The sequence below is a fragment of the Artemia sp. Qi Xiang Cuo genome, chromosome 20 (assembly GCF_049724085.1).
Source record: "Artemia sp. Qi Xiang Cuo chromosome 20, ASM4972408v1, whole genome shotgun sequence".
Lineage (NCBI taxonomy): Eukaryota > Metazoa > Arthropoda > Branchiopoda > Anostraca > Artemiidae > Artemia > Artemia sp. Qi Xiang Cuo.
This window is the reverse complement of record NC_142813.1, coordinates 38,125,525-38,146,457: the sequence shown is the minus strand read 5'-3', so window position 1 is coordinate 38,146,457 and position 20,933 is coordinate 38,125,525. Positions and strand designations below refer to the sequence as shown.

Genomic DNA, 20,933 nt, shown 5'->3' with positions numbered 1-20,933 from the left:
CTAAAAATTAAACGAACTGCTAAAGAAAAGAGTTGGGACAATAATTCTTTTCTATCCCTCTCACCCTCAAAATCTAGGTACAGTATCAATCGTGGTTAACAAGAAAATAACAGGCAGATTCAAAAATCACTAAATGAAGTTTTAAAAGATTATTTCTGTGACAAATTTCTGATAATGCTTAATCCTCAAATTTAATCCTAAGGTATTCAAAATTTCTTGGTAATCCTTATTCAAAGCGTCAAATTGTCAAATTTAAATAAATAAATAAATAAATATGTATATATATATATATATATATATATATATATATATATATATATATATATATATATATATATATATATATATATATATATATATATATATATATATATATATATATATATATATATATATATATATATATATATATATATATATATATATATATATATATATATATATATATATATATATATATATATATATATATATATATATATATATATATGTATATATAATTGATTCCCACTGTCAATTGTCTTCTAAACGTAAACAATTTGAGCCTTTTCTTGATGTCATGACGTCAAAATTAGACGTCAAAATTGATCATAAATTAGAAGTGGTGCCTTTGTAAAATTAGATTTTTTTTTATTGGATCTTTAACTTTTGCCTCGGCTTGACTTTTGTCATTATGAAAGACATATCACCGAACTCTTGTTTCTTTCAATTGTTCGGGTGGTAGGACAAAAACTTCTTATTCTTCGAACGATTTACCTAGTCCAGGTTTTTGATTTTAAAAGGGTTTGGAAGGCATTGACAACCACCTTTGTTTCTTTTCATTGTTCAGGTGGTGGGACAAAACTTCTTTTTCTCCCAACGATTTATCCAGTCCATATTTTGATTTTCAAAACTATGGTTGGCATTGATGACCTTATACATGCAGAAATCCAAAACCCAATCACCATCGCTATCGTTTTCAATTTGATTAATTCGTTACACCTCGGCTGGTCTTTCGTCATTATGGAATACATATCGCCAAACCATTTTTTTTTTTTAACAAAGGTATGGGGCACGTTGCAGGCTTCTATATATTAGTTCTCACTATCGCGTGTCTTCTAAACGCAGACAATTTGAGCCTTTTCTTGATGTCATGACGTCAAAATGGACCTTCAATTAGAAGTGGTGCCTTTGTAAAATTACATTTTTTTTATTGGACAATTAACTTTTGCATCGGCTTGCCTTTTGTCATGATGAAAGACATATCACCCAACCTTTGTTTCTTTTAATTGTTCAGGTGGTGGAACAAAACTTCTTCTTTTGCCTTGGCTTGTCTTTTGTCATTATGAAAGACGTATCGCCGAACCTTTGTTTCTTTTAATTGTTTATGTTGTGGGACAAAAACTTGTTTTTCTTCCAACGTTTTATCCAGTCCACATTTTTGATTTTCAAAAGTATGGTAGGTAATGATGCCCTAATCATTGTCAAAATCCATAACCCAATCATCTTCGCCATCATTTTCAATTTTTTTGCTTTGTTACACCTTGGCTTATCTTTCGCCATTATGAAAAACATATCGTCGAACCTTTGTTTTTTTAACAAACGTATGCTAGGCATTGATGACCTTATCTATGTCAAAATCCCTAACCCCATCATCATCGCTATTATTTTCAATTTTGACACGTTTTGATTCTCGCTATCCAGGTTTATTTTCATTGAGTCGCTGCTCTTCATTTTCATTATTGACTCCCTCACTCGTTCCGTGTCGTATATCTTCGAACCGCATGTGACTTTGTTCTTCATTTTAATTTTTAACACGCTCTAATTTTTGTTTTTGCATATCTTCGAACTGCCCGTGTCTTCGCTTTTTATTGTCATTTTTGTCACGTTTTTGGATTTTGATTAATTCAGACAATTTAGCAATCGCCTTTGCTTTAGCTGTCCGTAATGGTTCTGTCACAATTGATGGTCCAGGTTGTCGAATTCCACATTTTATCACGGTTGATATTTCAGGTGTTGGTTCCAGAGAATCATCATTTATAGTAACTGCAACTGCAAATTTTCGGTTTTTGGGCCTTCCAAAAGACATTATATTATGTAAATAAATGTTGCGTTGGAAACTCAACAATTTTATTTATGCTATGCATGACATCAAATAAGAAAATACTTATATGATGCCATATGTGATGTCATAAGAAATACTTATACGATGTCTTAACATGTACATGACGTCATTTTCAAAAACCAAAATTAAGGGTCTTAACGATTTTTCTCAGACTTCTAACCTATCTAGATCGTTTTTTATGCGAGAATATCCCAAGATACTAGTTTTCCCGAAAAAATATGGTGCCGTTTTCGAGAACAGACATATATACATACATACACAATTATTGCTCAAATATAAGGATAATATATATATATATATACACACACACACGCATATATATATATATATATATATATATATATATATATATATATATATATATATATATATATATATATATATATATATATATATATATATATATATATATATATATATATATATATATATATATATATATATATATAAAGAAGCCTGCCGCTCACCGAGTGTCGGGGTCTGGTGGCTTTATAGCATAAAAAGAGGGATACGACAGAATAAATACCTGTAAGCTAAAAGGCTCAAATTTTCTGTGGCTTGAAGACAAGTGATAATGAGAATTCATTAATGGAAGCTTGCGCGTGTCGAGTGCCGGGACACTATATATTTCTTATCGGAAATCCCCGTTTAAAATTCCTGAGTACATGCCTGCATCCGGGTATCAGGAGAGGTCACAACTGGATGCGCAAATTAAATTGAATTAATAGAAAAATTAACTAAAAGTAAGAACATTGATTGTCACAAATATATTTATTTTATTATGTTTTTTTCCGCAGACTGGATTATATTTAAGTTTTGACATATTATTATGACAAAAAAAGACTGTTCGAACTATAGTCTATTTTCAGTAAAGTGCAAATGGTAGTCCTACCGGTTGGAGGCATAAGACAGTGGCTGGCCGTCTTTTATTTGTTGTTATTTCTGTTCGCTTAGTTTTGGCTCTATTAGAAATTTGAAAAAATCAGCACGTTTTTTCAAAAGAACGCAAACAGCAACATTAAAAAACAAAGTAAACAGAAATCCTCATGTAAACAAGGAGGGCTATTACCCTCTTGACCTCACCGCTTGATCTGTAATTTTGAGCTAAAAGTAGTTTTGATAATAACACGAAACATAGTCAGTGTATTTCAGGTGTATTTTTGACCGATTGCTTTTCAAAATGCTAAAACTATAAATTTAATTGTTTAAAGCAAAGAAATAAACGCTTCCAGTTTCGAGGCACTGTGGAAAAAATCAGCGTTTAGTCACAGTACTCTTCTGATAGAGCATATGATCTTGAAGTATTGGCTGCAAAAAAATGGAATTTCGTAAAAGTAATGGGTGGGGGAGGGTAGCGGATAGCATGACTACTCATATACAGGATCATTTTTGTCCAATCCGAGTCTTAATGACACTCTTTATTTTCGTTTGAGAAACTTGTTTTTATTTAATTTCTGTTTGCTACTAACGTAATATTTCATGTAATCCAGGTTGCAGCGGTAGCTAGCAACCTAGTAAGAGACGATCACATCCCATAGTAAAAAATAAAATAACCCATAACTCCTAAAAATAGAGTCAGATCGAAACACAAAGTACAGTATTAGAATCGCCTTGTCCGAAACCCTCAAATGGGAACTTACAGCTACTTGGCTTGAATAACGAGGAAAATCCATTGGCTTGAAAAACAAGTAAAGTGGCTGTAAGCACGGTATTCTGCATCAACGGCATCTTATTTTTTTTCCGTTTTTATTCTCCGCAGATAGCGGGGCAGTGGAAAATCATAGAGACAGGAAAACGATGTATTTGAAAACTTTTCGTAATTAAAAAGATAATTTTTATAATAGAATCCATTTTTTCAAAAAACTGCAGTTTCTATATATTTGGAACGGCCTTAAAAAATAGATTAGTTTCATACATCACATCAATTCTTTCATTGTTTTGTTTACTATTGACACGTGTTGCACTTTACTTATAGTTTGTTGCCACGAACTATTTTTTTCAGCTTCTATCCCTGTTCAGTTTCATTTATTCATTCAGAGTATTTTCTGTTAACCTTAAGGCTCACTTATTACATAAATTTACTCTCCTAGAATTAATAATTACTCTCCTAGAATTAACATCGCTCTTTATTTTCTTTGCAAAGCATTGTGTTAGAATAATTTCTGTTCATTTTTAACTTTAAATGTAAATATTAAGCGCAGTTTTATCATTAAATTTCAGGAATATTTTTATTGTTTTCTTTTAGCTGGAACTTATGTTACTTAACAACTAATATAGGAAGACGGATTAGGTAGGATTATTTTACACAGAACCCCAAAGAACCGTGAAAAAACACGCTAAATATCCCTAAACAAAACAAAGTGATATGGATAAAACTAAAGAAAAATTCCAGCATTATGTCACATTAATATACCAAATAATAACTCAAAAACTTAAATAAACGCCCTTTGAAATCCACTCCCTAAAATCCATGTCTATCTGAATAAACTGACAAGCTACCCTGTCTTATAGTCTACGATCCCTTCAGTAAATTTTAGCAGGTTCAGTATCTTCATTATTTACTGGCAAAGAGCTTAAACTGTTCAGTCTCAACAGTAAGAAAATCGCTTGGTTATGCTTCTTTTTGGTTATGACTTCACATCGTTCTCCACAAAAAAGATATTGGTTCAGTTCGTTATTTTTTATTTTTTTTTCACTCTAATCTCCCCCTTGTTATAGAAACGTAAACTTCTCATCTGCTGACAACCACACAGACATTGCTTTGAAACCTACGAAACTTGCTGGCGAACCACCTCAGTTCACTCAAAAGGATTTGCCCGAGCACCCGTTTGATCTAGTTTTGTTTTTTGTGAAGTGAATCTTTCTTAGATTGCTACTCCGTTTTTTTTTCGTAATGGGCAAAAAATGGATACATGGTTGGATATTTTATGGTTTTATAGTGGGATATTTGGAGACTGTCGATTACTGAGGCGAATTTTTGAAAGAAGAGAGGGAAAGAGAAGCTATAAATGTAAATCCCTACTTTGCTAATCCATCAATCAGCCTCTGGACCAGGGTTGCGAACTGCCAACGTTTAAAAAGAGTGCATATCAAGGTCTAAAGAGAGTGATTTTTGCTCACAAAGAGTGCAAGTCAAAAAATTTGCTCACACGTGGTTGCTGATGCGCGCGCATCCGCTCTTTCACATCCCTTCACACGTGCATTTCACACGAAAAGAGTGCAAGTTTTGCAACCCTGCTCCTTGGGTTAAATGCACATTTGACGTTGTTGCCAACTAAAGACGTTTAAACCGAATTAAAATTGACACCCAAAAAGAGTGATTTCACATTTCGGCATCCACTCTGAGGTAAAAAGGAGTGAATTTCACAGAAAAGCGTGCAAGCTGGCAAACCTGACATTCCTTTGAATTCAAATATATCAGAAATACGTAACTGAAAATCTAAAAGTGACTCAATTCCTGAATCCAAATATTTACTTTTATCCAGTCTTCGGTTGTGTCATATTTAATTACTCCGTCAATTTAGCTTTTGATGTTGCAATCATGTCTGTGCTCAACAAGAATTTGATAACCTTCCTGTTAGCTTAATTCCAAAATGATCGTTGTGATAGTTCAGGATAACTGTTTCAAACGTCCTTTCAGCATCCCCTTCCAGCATAGGTTGGCTCCTCAGGTCTATCGTTAAACACCTTTTAATGAGAAATATTTAAAAGAATATTAATTGTTAACGGAATTTACCAAGGCTAGTAAAATAGAATACGTCTTTGATCGCACAACAGGTATGGATTTAGTCAAAAATATGGATCCACTCGCTCATTATAATGAAGAACAATTTTAACTCAAAAGATGTTCCCTATGAGGAATTTTTTCCTAGGTTAAAGTGTTCCTAGGCAAAACTATTTCAGACGTAATCTGCTGCCATAGTTTCAGTTCTTATCCTAATAGAGTCAAGCACTTTTTTCTCTTATTATACGAATATTTTAATTATTATTGTTTAAACATATACTAGTTTGGTCTATGCCATCGTAAACAAGCGTACATTGATTCATTGTGCTATTTACATAAGTTACCATACTATACTCTTTCTACTGAAGCGTTTTAGAATTCGTATTCGCCTACATTTCATGGACTCCATTTAGCCCCCTTTGTTTTTCTGCGTTAAAGACCTACTTAGATATGATCATATTTGTATAAAAAGTATATCACATGCTCAAGCAGAGCCAAATTCCCTCTTCGTATCAAGTAAAGAAAAAGCTATGGACGCAAAGAAAAACAGAAACAAAGAAAACCCAACAAACCTTAAAAGAAACTAAAAACGAGATGAGTAAATAACCAATATAAAACTTGGAGTGAATCTTAAAATATACACTACACAAATAAAATAACAAAATAAGTAATTTAGAGAAGAACAGTGAAGGACGATGATGTTAGAGGGAGAAATTCACTTTTCAATTATTTATGGGGGAAAAATTTCCCTTTATGTCACTGGGTAAGTATTTATTGCGACAGAGTTCTGGTCTTTTTGTTAAAACAGAACGATGATGATGAGGTCTAAATGGGGGAGGAGCAGGGTATACCCAGGGAAAAGTGAATTTGTTTGTCTTTTCTGCTGTTCACGCTCAAATTTTAAGACAGTTAATCCCAACTATGAAAAAGGTCTACAACTGCTTTTAAAATGGTTGAAGTTTTTTATTTAGTCTTTTTGTCTGATTAAACTATTATATTGTTAGTATTTTCACCGTTATTACTACTGACAACCATTTTCCCATATTGAAATAATTATAGCTCATAGCCCCATGATCATCATTAACAATAATTTTCATTCGCCAAGTTTTCAGAACAATCAACCTCATTCTTTTTTTTTTGCTTCCAACAGACTGGATTGTTAGAAAAAGAAAAAAAGTTTGTTCCATTAATGGATAATATAGAATATTGGAGCCCCACACTGTTTGCTGAGATCTCTCAACATCGATAACTGATTTCTAAGAAAAGGTAATATTTATTCCTAACACTGAAGAGCGATCTATGGTTAAAAAAAAAGTGAGAATAGAAATTGATCAAAGATTAATAGCTTTTCCTCACATCAGAAACTCGGACAGAAAGATAGATTTTTTTTTTTTTTTAGATGATGATGATGACAGTGATTCAATGGCTGCACTAAAAGAACTGGAGAACATCGATGACGAATGTGATAAGAATGGTGTTGTGTTTGTAAAAATCGATAATGCAGAAGAAGCTAAAGAATATGGCATTGACAATGTACCTACTTTAGTTTATTTTGAGAATAGTATTCCAAGCTTATATCAAGGTAGTTTTTTCTTTACTAGATATTATTGCTATAATTTTAATAGTTTTATGATAATCTAATAATAATTATAAGAAAAATATAAAATACAATAATAGCATTGACAGTAACAATTAAAAATTAAACATTTATTAAAGATAATAATTATTATTATCATAACCAGTTTAAGTTTTTTCTTCAGTGAGAATATAATTATGATTATTAAAAAAAAAGGTGAAGCAGAAAGAAAAGTATTTTTGTTGAAAATAACGAAGATACAAAAAGCTTCACCGTATAACAGGAAGAGTGTCGTTTAAGGCAAAGCCACAAAGTTGACAAAGGCAGAAATCGGAGTGGCGTCTGATATTTTCAAAGCCCGGGGCACAATATGTATTTTTAAAATTTTTTTAATACTTAAAACAGGAGGATAAATAATTACTGCAGACTAATTCTCAGGGCTAACGGTAGGTAAATAATTTCAAATAAAATTTTCTTATAGTTTTCATTGAGCTTTCAATTACACAGTAATTCCAACTTTTACTATGCCTGTTTATACTTTATAATTTTTTTACTTGTCACGTTCTTTTATTTTCTTTAAACTTTGAAGTTTTAATGGTTTTCTATATTCCTTTGTTTCTTGCTTTTCAGAGGGAGAAAGACATATAATAGCTTTAGGTAGCATGACAATGCAATCATGTTGAAAAAAAATCCAAAATAATTCTTAAGTCATGTAAAAATATAGAAAATTGAAGCAGATAATCGTGCAAGTCTCAAGATTTTAGTTTTACGCAAGCCTGAAAGTCCGATCCCCTCCCCTGATCCTGGCATCTTTTCTCTCACACCTCATTCGCTAACGGATCCTCTCTCTCTCTTTATTTCTTGTGTTTTTATCTCTTTCTCTCTTATTTTCTTTTTCTGTTTTCCTAAACTTTTCCTCTGATTCTCTCTTATAGTCGTTAATAGCTCTGGCAGGACTTTATACCAAATGAATAAGATTGTATATTCATATACTAAACAAAATGGTGCGTCTAGATCTATTTGAAAATGAATTAGAAACCGGAGAAAGATTTTTCTAGTGAATCTTTTTCTATTGGTTGCATTCACGGAGACAAACCTACTTCATAGTCTGCAGTTCAAACCAAACCCTGACTAATGTGAAAAAGCTTTCCTCTGAAACCTTCAAGTTGAAGGTCAATCACTTTATCATTCACATATACATATATAGGCTATATTTGACATATTCCCATGGGGAGACAAGCTCGAAAAACTAGGCCAAGACAAAGATACAACTACAAATTACATTACAATACAAAGATAAACACGGCGGCAAACATACTATAACACAAAAATAATATGAAAGTAGCAGCTAATCCAGGATCCATAAATAAATATAAAAAATTTCAATATTACTAAATACAAAGTAATACTAGAAGATAGCCAAAAGGCCCACATTCACCCAGAGCAATAAACCATACAAACTTTGCCTTGTTAAAAAGACGCTTAATTAAAATTAATCCTGAACTAAATGAAATTTATGATTCCTTTTCATTAAACGTATAGAAGAAAATTTATCAATAAGATACTTGTAAGCATCCCAGCAACGGGCTACTGACACAAACGGAGCGAATTTAGATCTCTCAGTACTTTATTTGTCAATATAGATACTACTTTTTTGTCGAGTGTTATAATGATGTAAATCTTGTGATTGGGAGAACAAACTTTGATCAAACATTTCATGGTTACGAACTGTAAGTAAGGAGTGACCCGGCCCAATAGTAACCAAAACTCTAAAAAACAGGATTTTGATGATACATCAAAAGAATCAGATTTTAATACTGATTTCAAATATATAGGTTTCGTCAAGTTTAATCATACCCACCAAAAGTTACGCGCCTGAAAAAATTTGGCTGATTTTCGAAAAAAGGGGACAACCTAAAAAATGTAGAACCTTAATGAAAATCTCACCATCATATTCAGTGTATCAGAGAACCCTACTGTAGAGGTTTCAAGCTCCAATCTGCAAAAATGTGGAATTTTGTATTTTTTTTAAGAAGAAAGATCACGGATGCGTGTTTTTTTGTTTTTTTTCTCCCAGGGGTGATCGTATCGAACCAGTGGTCCTAGAATATCGTGGGAGGACTCATTCAAACAGAAATTAAAAATTTTAGTGCCCTTTTTAAGTGACCAAAAAAATGGAGGGCAACTAGGCCCCCACCCACACTATTTTTTTTCCCATAGTCCCCCGATCAAAATTTTGAGATATCCATTTTGTTCAACAAATGTCGAAAATATAATAAATATGTCTTTTAGGATGACTTAATCCCCCAAAGTCCCCGGGTAGGTGGGCTGAAATTTATGAACTTTACCCAATGTCTACATATAGTATTGGTTATTGGGAAGTATACAGACGTTTTCAAGGGGGATTTTTTTCTGGTAGTGGGGAGGGGGGGGGGGTCGGGGCTTATGTGGGAGGATTTTTCCATGGAGGAAGTTTTCATGGGGGAAGGGACATTGCTATGAAGGGGGCGCTGGATTTCCCTGCATTATTTAAAAAAGCGATCAGAAATTAAATATAAAAATAAACAAGTTTTTCAACTGAAAGTGAGGAGCAACATCAAAACTTAAGACGAACAGAAATTATTAAGTATATGATTGGGTTCGCCCCCTAGTCAATACCTCGCTCTTTAAGCCAAAGATTTTTAGTACTTTCATAAGACCTATTTACTCTAATTAACGGCCTTTGTGATTAAGGGGTCATGTTTAAAGAATTGGAACAAAATTTGAACTTTAGCGTAAAGATCGAGGTATTGACTAGGGGGCGAACCCCCTAATATACGTATTAAAAATATATGGATATAGAAGATCATTGCGTAATTTAATTCGTAATTGACGTGTATTTATTACTAATAAAACGTTCGTAGATTAAATAAAACAACTTTCAAGATAGCATTTGACCAAATGAGAGAAAAATTAATATGTACATTTTTTTTAATTATTCATGTACGGTGAGCCAAAATAAAAAACTCCATTAATTCAAAAACGTTAAAAAATTAAATAAAAAAAAAAATTTTTTTTAACTGAAAGTAAGGAGCAACATTAAAACTTAAAACGAACAGAACCTATTCCGTATTTGAAAGGGGTTGTCCTCTCCTCAACGCCTCGCTCTTTACGCTAAAGTTAGACTCTTTCTCACAACACTAGTTTTTAAAACAATAAAAAACTTTAACGTAAAGAGCGAGGCGTTGAGGAGGGGACAGCCCCTTTCATATACGGAATAATTTCTTTTCGTTTTAAGTTTTAATGTTGCTCCGCGCACACCACAATTATCCAATTTACAAAAAAGAATACAATGAGATATTGTATCGAATGCTATTTTAAAATCTAAATATATTTTAAGCTTATTTGTGATCACTCAATATTTTGAAAATATGAGATATTCCCTTTCGTTTAGGGCACGTCAACATTACATTGCTTTAAATTTTTACTTTGAAGTTGTTTTATTATATTTTATTATTGTAAGCTTATTAGTATTTTTTGTTAATGTTTAGTCTGTTCTGAGTGTTTCTCCTGGGCTTTTATTTTTTGGCCTCCTAGAGATGGATCTAAGGGGTAGTTTTAAGGGCACATGCGCCCCCTCAGAAGGTTGAAAACTTCACTAATTACAGTGGGTCAAAGGGGTCAAAAATTTCGATGGGGGTGTCAAGTTTTATTGGTGGCACCTCCAAAACATTAATTCTGCATCCACCCCTGTACCGTCCTGTTTGCTGACTTGACAACTTTATTAGGGACACATTCAAATTGAGACCTGTTTCATGTGTAGATTCAGTGCAAGTATCTTACGTAACATCAGGCTGCAATACATTAGCGAGGGAGACATCCCGAAAAGGAAAATTTATTTTAGCCTTAGTAAAAAAAAAAAAAGAGAGACTACTTCACAACTATCCCTTAGCAAAAAGGGTTCTGTAGCTTTATCGATTTACGTCTGTGAGGCATTCTCATAAACCAATCAAATCCATCCTTAAAGTCCTTAACCTTGTGTCAGGAAAGGTGCCAAAAAACCATATTTTTTAAAATATGATGGGTTCTCATTTGTTCCTTGTAAAATTTTAAGTCAGCAATAATTACGAGCCACAATGATTTTTACTAGTCTTTCCTCTGTTTCTCTGTGGTTTTAGCTAATATACTTAACATAAAAGTACAGCTTTAAAGGATAAAGTTGTACAGTTATTGATAAGACTGTTCACTGTAATCTGAAATAAATTATTAAACTTACAATAAATCAGAAGTTAAAAAATAATTTGTCCATCTGGTACACTTACTGTGAAATTAATCGTAATTGGAAAAATTGATATTAGCGGAAAGATAAAGATTGCTAGTGCGAGTGTTTTCTCATTTTACCTCCAAACTACCACTCAGTGTCACTTTATTAATTACTGTAACAGAACTTGCTTTAATGCTATAATAATCGGAAACGAAGAGGATGGCAAATTACTAAAATGTAGGAGAGGGGTGGACCAGAAATTTTCTTCCTTTTTTTAAAATTAATATACAAAAGAATTATTTTTCAAAACTTAGGAAAGGGGGTAGTTTGGCTTTTTTCGTTTTTTCCAAAAGAAAATACCAAAACAGTTGTTTTTCAAAACCTAAGGGGGACAAAAGAGAATATAGGTGGATGCACCTTCCCCCTTTGTACCCTTTAGTTGATGCTCCTGATAACAATAGACAAATGAAAAGTGCAACATCAATTATGCTCTCTTATAAATCAGAAAATTATCAGAAACATACATTTGAAGTTTTTACAGGAGACCTTATGAATGAAGAACGTGTACTCGATTGGCTTCTGCATCAGGTGGCTTCTGATGAGATTGAGGATGTGACTGACGAAATGCTGGATAAGCTCATTGCTCAATCTCCTCATCTTGCTGTTTTGTTTTGTAAGTCCCATCTTTATTCTGGGGTTCTAATTTGGGATACAAGGGTTCACATATTTGTTGCAACTTCATTTCCGCTGAAATTAAAAAAAATTGAGAGAAAGATTGACAACAACCATCGTAAACAACATAATTGTGAACTACAAGTATACTTTAATACTATCTAAAATGTGTGCTAAAATGGCATTTCCCTGGAATTTCATTCATAAGCTTTGAATATGCTCTATCAATTTTTTTTTACTGTTCTAGAGTTGTGATATCATAATTTGATATCACATAATATGGTGAAATAGGATGATAATATGGTGATAATATGATGATATAATATGGATGGAATCATTTTAGGAGCATATTTTGCGAAACAGCATAAAACGTCTCGGGGAGGGAAGTTAGAGACCCATTTAGGAACACGTACAACTAAGTCTGACAGACTTCAAAAGTATGCATTTCATACGGTCTTCCGAAAAATTTTAGGAATTGCGCCAAGAAGCGATTTTTTTTTTTATTCAGTTTACTCTTCAAGTAGATTAATCTCTGTTTCAGTTTTGGGAAGTTTCATTTTTTGTAAATTAAAAAATTTAGCAAAGATTGATAAAAATAATCGTGCAGAACATAAATGTGGATTAGGAATTTAAGGGAAATGTATATTAACACTATCTAATATATTTGGTTAAATGGTAATTCCCTGGAATTGTGTTAACGTGCTTTGAATATGCTTTATCACTTTTTTTACTGCTCTGGCGTTGTCATACCATAATTTGACAATGTATAAGATCGACTGAAGAATTTTGGAAAATATTTTGCAGAAATAGCAGAAGATATCTTGAGGAGAGACGTTAGAAATGCAGTCATTATTATTTCCGAAAACACTTCAAGTTTGCTATAAGAGAGAAGGGCTTTATGCAGGCAGTTTCTGGGTGATATATTTTGCAAGAATAAGAGGAAAGTAAGGAAAGTAAAGAGGGCATAGATGTTTTAATTAAGGAGATGTGAAATGAATGCCTTTGATATAATTGCCAAGGATCTAAAAGATGCAGTAAGACGGCATAATAGTAAGGTTTATGTTGGCATGTTAAGAAATTGAGACAAAAAGTGAAAGCTTGGACTTTTCCCAGTTGAAGATTGGAACAGGGCCTCACTGTGATATGGTTGCCGGAGACGATTGAAAAAAAGAACGGATTCCGAGAAGGAGTCGGAGACAGTATTAAAACAAATGAGCAATAATATGGCCTCGGCTATTGATAGCGTGAAAAATGAGGTTTTGAAATATGGGGGTTGCAAAGTGAGAGATAAAGTACTGAAGACTACGACTATAATTGTTGAATAAAGGGAAGTCGCTAATAATTTTCGAAAACTTTAATTCAGCCTCTTTATAAGATTAAATAAAAAAAACAAGTTTTTTAAACTGAAAGTAAGGAGCGACATTAAAACTTAAAACGAACAGAAATTATTCTGTATATGAAAGAGACTGTCCCCTCCTCAACGCCTCGCTCTTTACGCTAAAGTTTTTTATTGTTTTAAAAAATAAAGTTGTGAGACAGAGTCAAACTATGTTAACATTGGGTAAAGTTCATAACTTTCAGCCGTCCCCCCGGGAACTTCGGGGGATTAAGTCATCCTAAAAGACATACTTATAATATTTTCGAACATGCTGAACAAAATGGCTATCTCAAAATTTTGATCAGGTGACTTTGGGAAAAAAATGAGCGTGGGAGGGGGCCTAGTTGCCCTCCATTTTTTTGGTCACTTAAAAAGGGCACTAGAACTTTCAATTTCCATTCCAATGAGCCCTTCCACGATATTCTAGGACAACTGGTTCGATACGATCACCCCTGGGGAAAAAACAAAAAAACAAATAAACACGCACCCGTGATCTTTCTTCTGGCAAAAAATGCAAAATTCCACATTTCTGTAGATGGGAGCTTGAAACCTATACAGTAGGGTTCTCTGATACGCGGAATATGATGGTGTGATTTTCATTAAGGTTCTATAATTTTTAGGGGGTGTTTATCCCTTTTTTTGGAAATAAGCCAAGTTTTATCAGGCGCTTAACTTTTGATGGGTAGGATTAAACTTAAAGAAACTTATATATCTGAAATGAACATAAAAATTTGATTCTTTTGATGTATCTATTTGTATCAAAGTTCCGTTTTCTAGAGTTTTGGTTACCATTGAGCCGGATCGCTCCTTACTTACAGTTCGTTACCACGAATTGTTTGAAAGGTGATAAGATCGAGCGTTATAATTACAGAAGCATTAGCTTGAATTGTGTAGAAGGCAAATTACTTAGCATGTTACTACTAGCTACATTAATATATGTTGTAGTTAAAGTGTTAAGAGAAGAATAGTATGGTTTTAGGGACAAGGGGGATGGGTTGACCAGATTTTTTACTTTTGCTCGTATATTAATAATTAGGAACTGTCAAAATTATCAGACCCCATAAGTCCTCAGTTTTGTAGATTATGAACATGCACTTTATTCAGCTAGTCAAAATCTAGTGAAGTGTGTATGAGTGGTAGTGTGTATTTTCTACGCGTAGATTTTACATATCAATTCTTATAGTTTTATTTTGGTGTCAGACCGTTCGGAACAGTGCCATTGAGCAGATTTTGAAATAATTACGCAGATTTTCCGTTCCTATTAAATTTCAAATTTATTGAAGCAAGATTATACTGCTAAAGTTACATGTTACTAACATTCACCTTATCATAAAAAAAGATTTTCTAAACCTTGCTAATCTTATTGAAACAGAACCGGATCAAGAATAAAATCTTGAGGGGGGTCAATGTGACGAGGGTGCCAATAATTACCCAAATTGACAATTTTTTTGTAAAAAAAACGATTAATAAGCAGAAAAAAAAGGAATGAGGGCACCGGAAAAAATTTTGGGGGCTCCAGGTCCCCCCGGTCCCCTGGATCGCCACTGTATTGAAATACATAATTTCTATAGGAGCAAAGTAAATCAACGCGTTTCTGTGGTAACAAGGCAACTAAAATTAAGAACAGAATACTGAATCATCATCCTTTCACCTTTAGTTTGATAAATTTTGTCCCTGAAGAGCCAAGTGACAGAATTTTTGGCAGGAATTTTGAAAATGTTTGTATATGGTTTAAGTTGCAAAGTGAACTTGCTTCGCTGAAAACTTCCATATGTTGACTTCATTGAACTTTCTGCATTAACTAGAATTCTCACTATGGTGACAAGGCAAATGTGATTTGAGCGTAAAAGTTCGATTGCTCTAGAGGAATAATTATATAGGTGATTTAAATGAATTGGCCCCCTCCTCCCCCGGTTGGCACGTAACATGTAAACCGCTTTGGGAGAAACTTTGAGATATGTCACTTGGGGTAGACTTCTAAAGCTTATGTGTAATTCTCATTATAATAAATATTTTGTAATAGTTTTGGCGATACTATTTGGAGTCTTGGGACACCTGAAAAGAGCAAATGAGGCTGTGGGGGCCCCTTTATGTTTTTCATCATTAAAAGGGTACTTAAATTGAAGATTTGCTGACTTTCCGACTTTCCGTGATCATCCATCCTATCTTGTCTTCTTCTTTTAAGCTCACTTGCTGATGGGAAAGCTGTGTTATTTATTTTGTATTGCTTTACGTAGTTGGAAATTCAAGAATCAAACACGTTACTTGCTTTTTCTTTTCTATGAGACAAGGCCCAGAAAAAAATAAAAAATCATGGTTTACCTTAATCGCTGTTCGAACAATGTTGTTAGAGAAAAGGAGAATTAGTTTAAATGCATAAAAACTTTATATACACTTATTTAATTAATTACAAAAACACATCTCAAAAAATATAAGAACAAAAACATTTGGAAAATATGAGTCAAGCCTTATCTTGACTAGTTTACCTGGAAACTTGATTAGTATTTTCTTTCTTAAATTATCGCCATGATTTTTTCTTTTTAAAAAGTATTTCAAAGTATACATTTTTTTAGGACTAAATAAAAAAAAACCAGTTTTTCGATTGAAAGTAGGGAGCAACATTAAAATTTAGAATGGAAAATAAAATATTACGTATATGAGGGGGTTTGCCCCCTCCTCAACACTTCGCTCTTCACCTTAAAGTTCTTAGCACTTTTCAAAAAGCTTCTTATTGTTCTAATTAAATGACCATTGTGTTTCAGTAAACGTTATTAAGAAATTTGGACAAAATTCAAACTTTAGCGTAAAGAGCAAGGTGTTGATGAGGGGGCGACTCCCACATATACATAACAATTTCTGTTTGTTTTAAGTTTTAATGTAGATCCTTACTTTCAGTTGAAAAAAACTTTTTATTTCTTTGAAGTTTCTGAATTTGGCATTTCTAAATAATGCCAAAAAATCTGGCTTCACTTCCCCATGGACATATTCTCTAGACAATTCAATCCTGGCAAAAATTTACCCAGGAGAGTTACCCTTAAGATCTCCACTCGTAAAATTGAATCGGCAAAGAGAAAGCAAGATAAATATTTTTTTAAGAATTCAAGCAAATTCCCCCAGTGTAAAATTTTTCCTCAAAAGTTCACCCCCTGAAAACTTCCCTTCCCAGAAAAAAAAATGCAAATATGCAGAGTATACAAATGTATGCAAACTCCCCGATAACAAATACTATACGTAAACAATTGGTAAATTTTATAACTTAAAGACCTATCCTCTGGGGCTCCGTGGGTGGGGCTCATGTTATCTCCAAAGGCATAGCTATTGGGCTTTTCAACTATGCTAAATAAAATGGCTGTCTCAAAATCTTGACAGGATGAATTTGAGAAAAAAGGGGCGTGAGAGGGTGCCTATTTGCCCTCCAATCTTTTTGGTCACTTAAAAAGAGAAATAGAACGTTTAATTCCCGTTCAAATACTTTATAATATTTTTAAATTGATACTGTTATCTACTTGTCCTTTTCGTGCACTTTTGCCTTGTTTACAGCTAAAATTTCCATTTGATAGCATAAATTTTCCGTTTGAAAGCTTAAATTGAAGTTTGAAATATTTTTTTTTGAAAACTTTTGAAAAGTTTAAGTTTATTTAAGCTTTAGTTATAGAACGGACTAAGAACTAATAATAGCAGACACCTAACTTAATTGAAGCCTAAAACAAACGAGTTTAACATAAATAAAGTGGAACTATCCTTTTTCCAGCAACTAAACGTTGTTTCTCCAGGAACTAAGTGTTTCTTGATTTTTTGTTTTTAGGGTCTTTACCAGTATTTTCGTTTCTTAAATTCATTCCAATAAAATATATAGAAAATTGACAACGAAATACAATTTTTAAGTTTCTAAAAAATCCCACGGTAATTTTCGAATCAGTTTAATTGTTAGTAAAGTGCAAAAGACCCTTTGTTGGAGAAAGAAAAGCCCTACTTTATTTGTGCTAAACTCGTTCGTTTCAAGCTTCAATCAAGTTAAGTTTCACCTCTTATGAAGTTTTAATATCCCTCTGAATTTTTCTTTGAAAAATTGTGTATTTAGAAACTTGCTCATTTGGATTTCTTGCCAATAGTCTTTGTTTTTGATTTTCAAAAGTTATTTAATTTTAATTAATTTCTAATAAACACTATGTATTGAAAAACACATTTCATCTTTAAACGTTTGCAATTTGATGAGAAAGAAAGATCCTATCATTTCTTTTTTTCGTCTTTGGTGGAATTTGGGTGTTTTGGACGCTGAAAAAGTTAAGTTGCTTATGAAACTATTATGATGCTACTATCCACCTTGAATTAATAATAGTGGTTACTGTTATTTTTTCTTCTTTTTTTTAACACCCGAATTTTTTCTTAATTTTATTTTGAGATGCTAAATAAAACACGTCTAGGTCTTTTAATTCAGTAAAAAATAAATCGTATTATAGTAGTTTTGTAAGGAATTAAACTCAAGTTTCTTGCGATTCAACAGCACTAAAATCTCACAAAAAGTATCAAAAACTTATTCCTGAAAAAACAAATTATGGTAATGTTTATTACTCTTCTGATTGAGCGTCTGCAGACGTAAAAAGTTTTTTTTTCAGACCATTGTTATTTGAATTATTATTTATAGTTGAAAATAAATCCATTGCTTTTAAATTGAAATCGTTTTTTTTAAACACTATTGCATTTAGTCGTTCGACATCTATTTTGGTCTCTTATACACTCAGATTAAAAGCTTTTTTTTTAATTTGGCAATAAATCTCAGTCCTCACGGTCTTAGCCTTTCCCTAACCTTATTTTCGAGGGAGAAAAGTATAATCGAAGACAGCCTTTTCAAGTTGTCAGTATAAGCTGACAGGAAAAGCAATGGTTTCCTAAGAAAATATCCTTAGGGAATATCTAACCAAATCCTTTTTCAAGTGACAACCACCAGAAATGGGGCTATGAAAAGATGTGTGATTAGATTCTTGCACTCAAAAAGTCTCTGGATAACGTTTGGAATTCAAATATTTCCAATATTTGAGATAGGATGGATGTAACCAGAATTTTTTTCTGGGGAGAAGGCTAAGATCTAAAGCTACACTCTAGGGAGGGACCATCGACCGATAATATGGACTGGATAAATCGTTGGAAGAAGAAGACGTTTTTGTACCACCACCTGAACTATTAAAAGAAACAAAAGTTCGGCGATATGTCTTTTATAAAGACGAAAGACAAGCCAAGACAAAAGAAGAAGTTTTTGTCCCACCACCTGAACAATTAAAAGAAACAAACGTGGTCGTCAATGCCTCCCATACCTTGTAAAATCAAAAGCCTGGACTAGATAAATCGTTGGTAGAAAAAGAAGTTTTTGTCCCACTACCTGGACAAATAAAAGAAACAAAGGTTTGGTGATATCTCTTTCATAATGACAAAAGACAAGCCGAGGTAAAAGTCAAAGGTCCAATAAAAAAATTTTTAATTTTACAAGGGCACCACTTCTAATTTAAGGTTCCATTTGGACGTCATGACATAAAAAAAAACATCAAATTATCTGCGCGTGCCCCATACCTTTGTTAAAAAAATAAAGGTTCGGCGACGGGGATTTAATAATGACGAAAGATAAGCCGAGGTGTAACGAAGAAAAAAAACTGATAGCGATGACGATTGGGTTTTGGATTTTGACATGGATAAAGTCATCAATGCCTACCATACTTTTGAAAATTAAAAATATTGACTGGATAAATTGTTGGAAGAAAAAGAAGTTTTATGTCCCACCACCTGAACAATTAAACGAAAAAAAGGATTTCGGCAATACCTTCCATACCTTTGAAAATCAAAAACCTGGACTAGATAAATTGCTGGAAGAACAAGAAGTTTTTGTCCCAACACTTGAAAACTTGAAAGAAACAAAGCTTCGGCGATATGTCTTTCATAATGACAAAAGACAAGCCGAGGCAAAACTTAAGGGTCCAATAAAATATAAAATGTAATTTTACAAAGGCAACACTTCTAATTTAAGGCCCAATTGGACGTCATGACATCAAGAAAAGTCTAAAATTGTCTGCGTTTAGAAGACAAGCGACAGTGAAAATCTATATATAGAAGCCTGCTGCGTACCGAGTGCTGGGCCCGGCGGCGAAGCCAGTAGAGGTGACCCTATAACGCCTGTCCCTCACCCCTGCTGCCATCTATAACTTTTTTTTACATAATTCATGTCTGTTTGTTGTCAGTGAGAATGAAAAAACAGGAATTTCGTCACATTTATGGATGGTTTTATGGATGGTTATGTGTGTTGGTCGATTTATTTGATGTTTTATGGTTTTTGTCAGTGAGAATGAAAAAACAGGAACTTTGTCACATTTTTGTATGTTTTTATGGATTTTGTCAGTGAGAATGGAAAAACAGGAACTTTCTCACATTTTTGTATGTTTTTATGGTCTTTGTCAGTGAGAATGAAAAAACAGGAACTTTGTCACATTTATGTCTGTTTTCATGGATGGTTACGTGTGTTGGTCAATTTATTTGATGTTTTTCATGGATTTTGTCAGTGAGAATGGAAAAACAGGAACTTTGTCACTCCCTTCTTGTTGTTGTTCGATGCAGGTGTTATGAGTTTCCGGGACACAGTATTTGTTATTGTTGTTCAAGCCAAATGTTATGAGTTTCCAAGGTAACAGCTAGATCCCCCTTCTCAGCCAATCAGAGGGCTTGCTTACATCTCCTTCTAAGTCAATCAGGGGGGGGGGCGGAAATATTAGATAAAGAGGATTGCAGGTTGGGTTAGTTTAGATTTTTAGTTTATTATTTTATTACCTATTTAGTTTAGATTTTTAGTTTATTTTAAGTTTATTTATTACCTTTATTTTAGTTTAGTTTCAGTTTGGTTTAGTTTAGATTTTTAGTTTAGTTTTAGTTTAGTTATCTATGAGTTTAGAGTTTTAGCTTAGAGTCATAGCTCAGAGTTTTTGTTAGAGTTCTAGTTAAGTTTAGTTTTAGTTTAACGTTTAGTTTTATTTTAGAGCTTTAGCTAGATTTTCAGTTTAATTTAGTTTTGTTTTAGGTTAGTGTTCAGTTTTAGTTTAAAGTTTTTAGATACAGTTTAATTTTAGTGTAGTAGTTAAGTTTAGTTTTAGTTTAACGTTTAGTTTTATTTTAGAGTTTTAGCTAGATTTTCAGTTTTATTTAGTTTTGTTTTAGGTTAGTGTTCAGTTTTAATTTAGAATTTTAGTTAGTTTAAAA

The 20,933-nt window shown here is 32.9% G+C and overlaps 1 protein-coding gene across 8 annotated transcripts in view; it reads left to right on the top strand.

Annotated features, from left to right (window-relative positions):
• The window catches only part of hlk (hulk), a 315,193-nt gene that overhangs the window by 73,332 nt on the left and 220,928 nt on the right, over positions 1–20,933 (top strand). For all 8 annotated transcript variants that reach the window (XR_016143473.1, XR_016143472.1, XM_089106231.1 and 5 more), the window contains 2 exons: positions 7,228–7,410; positions 12,189–12,320. Coding sequence is in view for 6 of the 8 variants with exons in the window: in XM_089106231.1 (XP_088962357.1) it covers positions 7,228–7,410; positions 12,189–12,320 (315 nt within the window). In the remaining 2 variants the exon portion in view is untranslated. The remainder of the gene's footprint in view (positions 1–7,227; positions 7,411–12,188; positions 12,321–20,933) is intronic.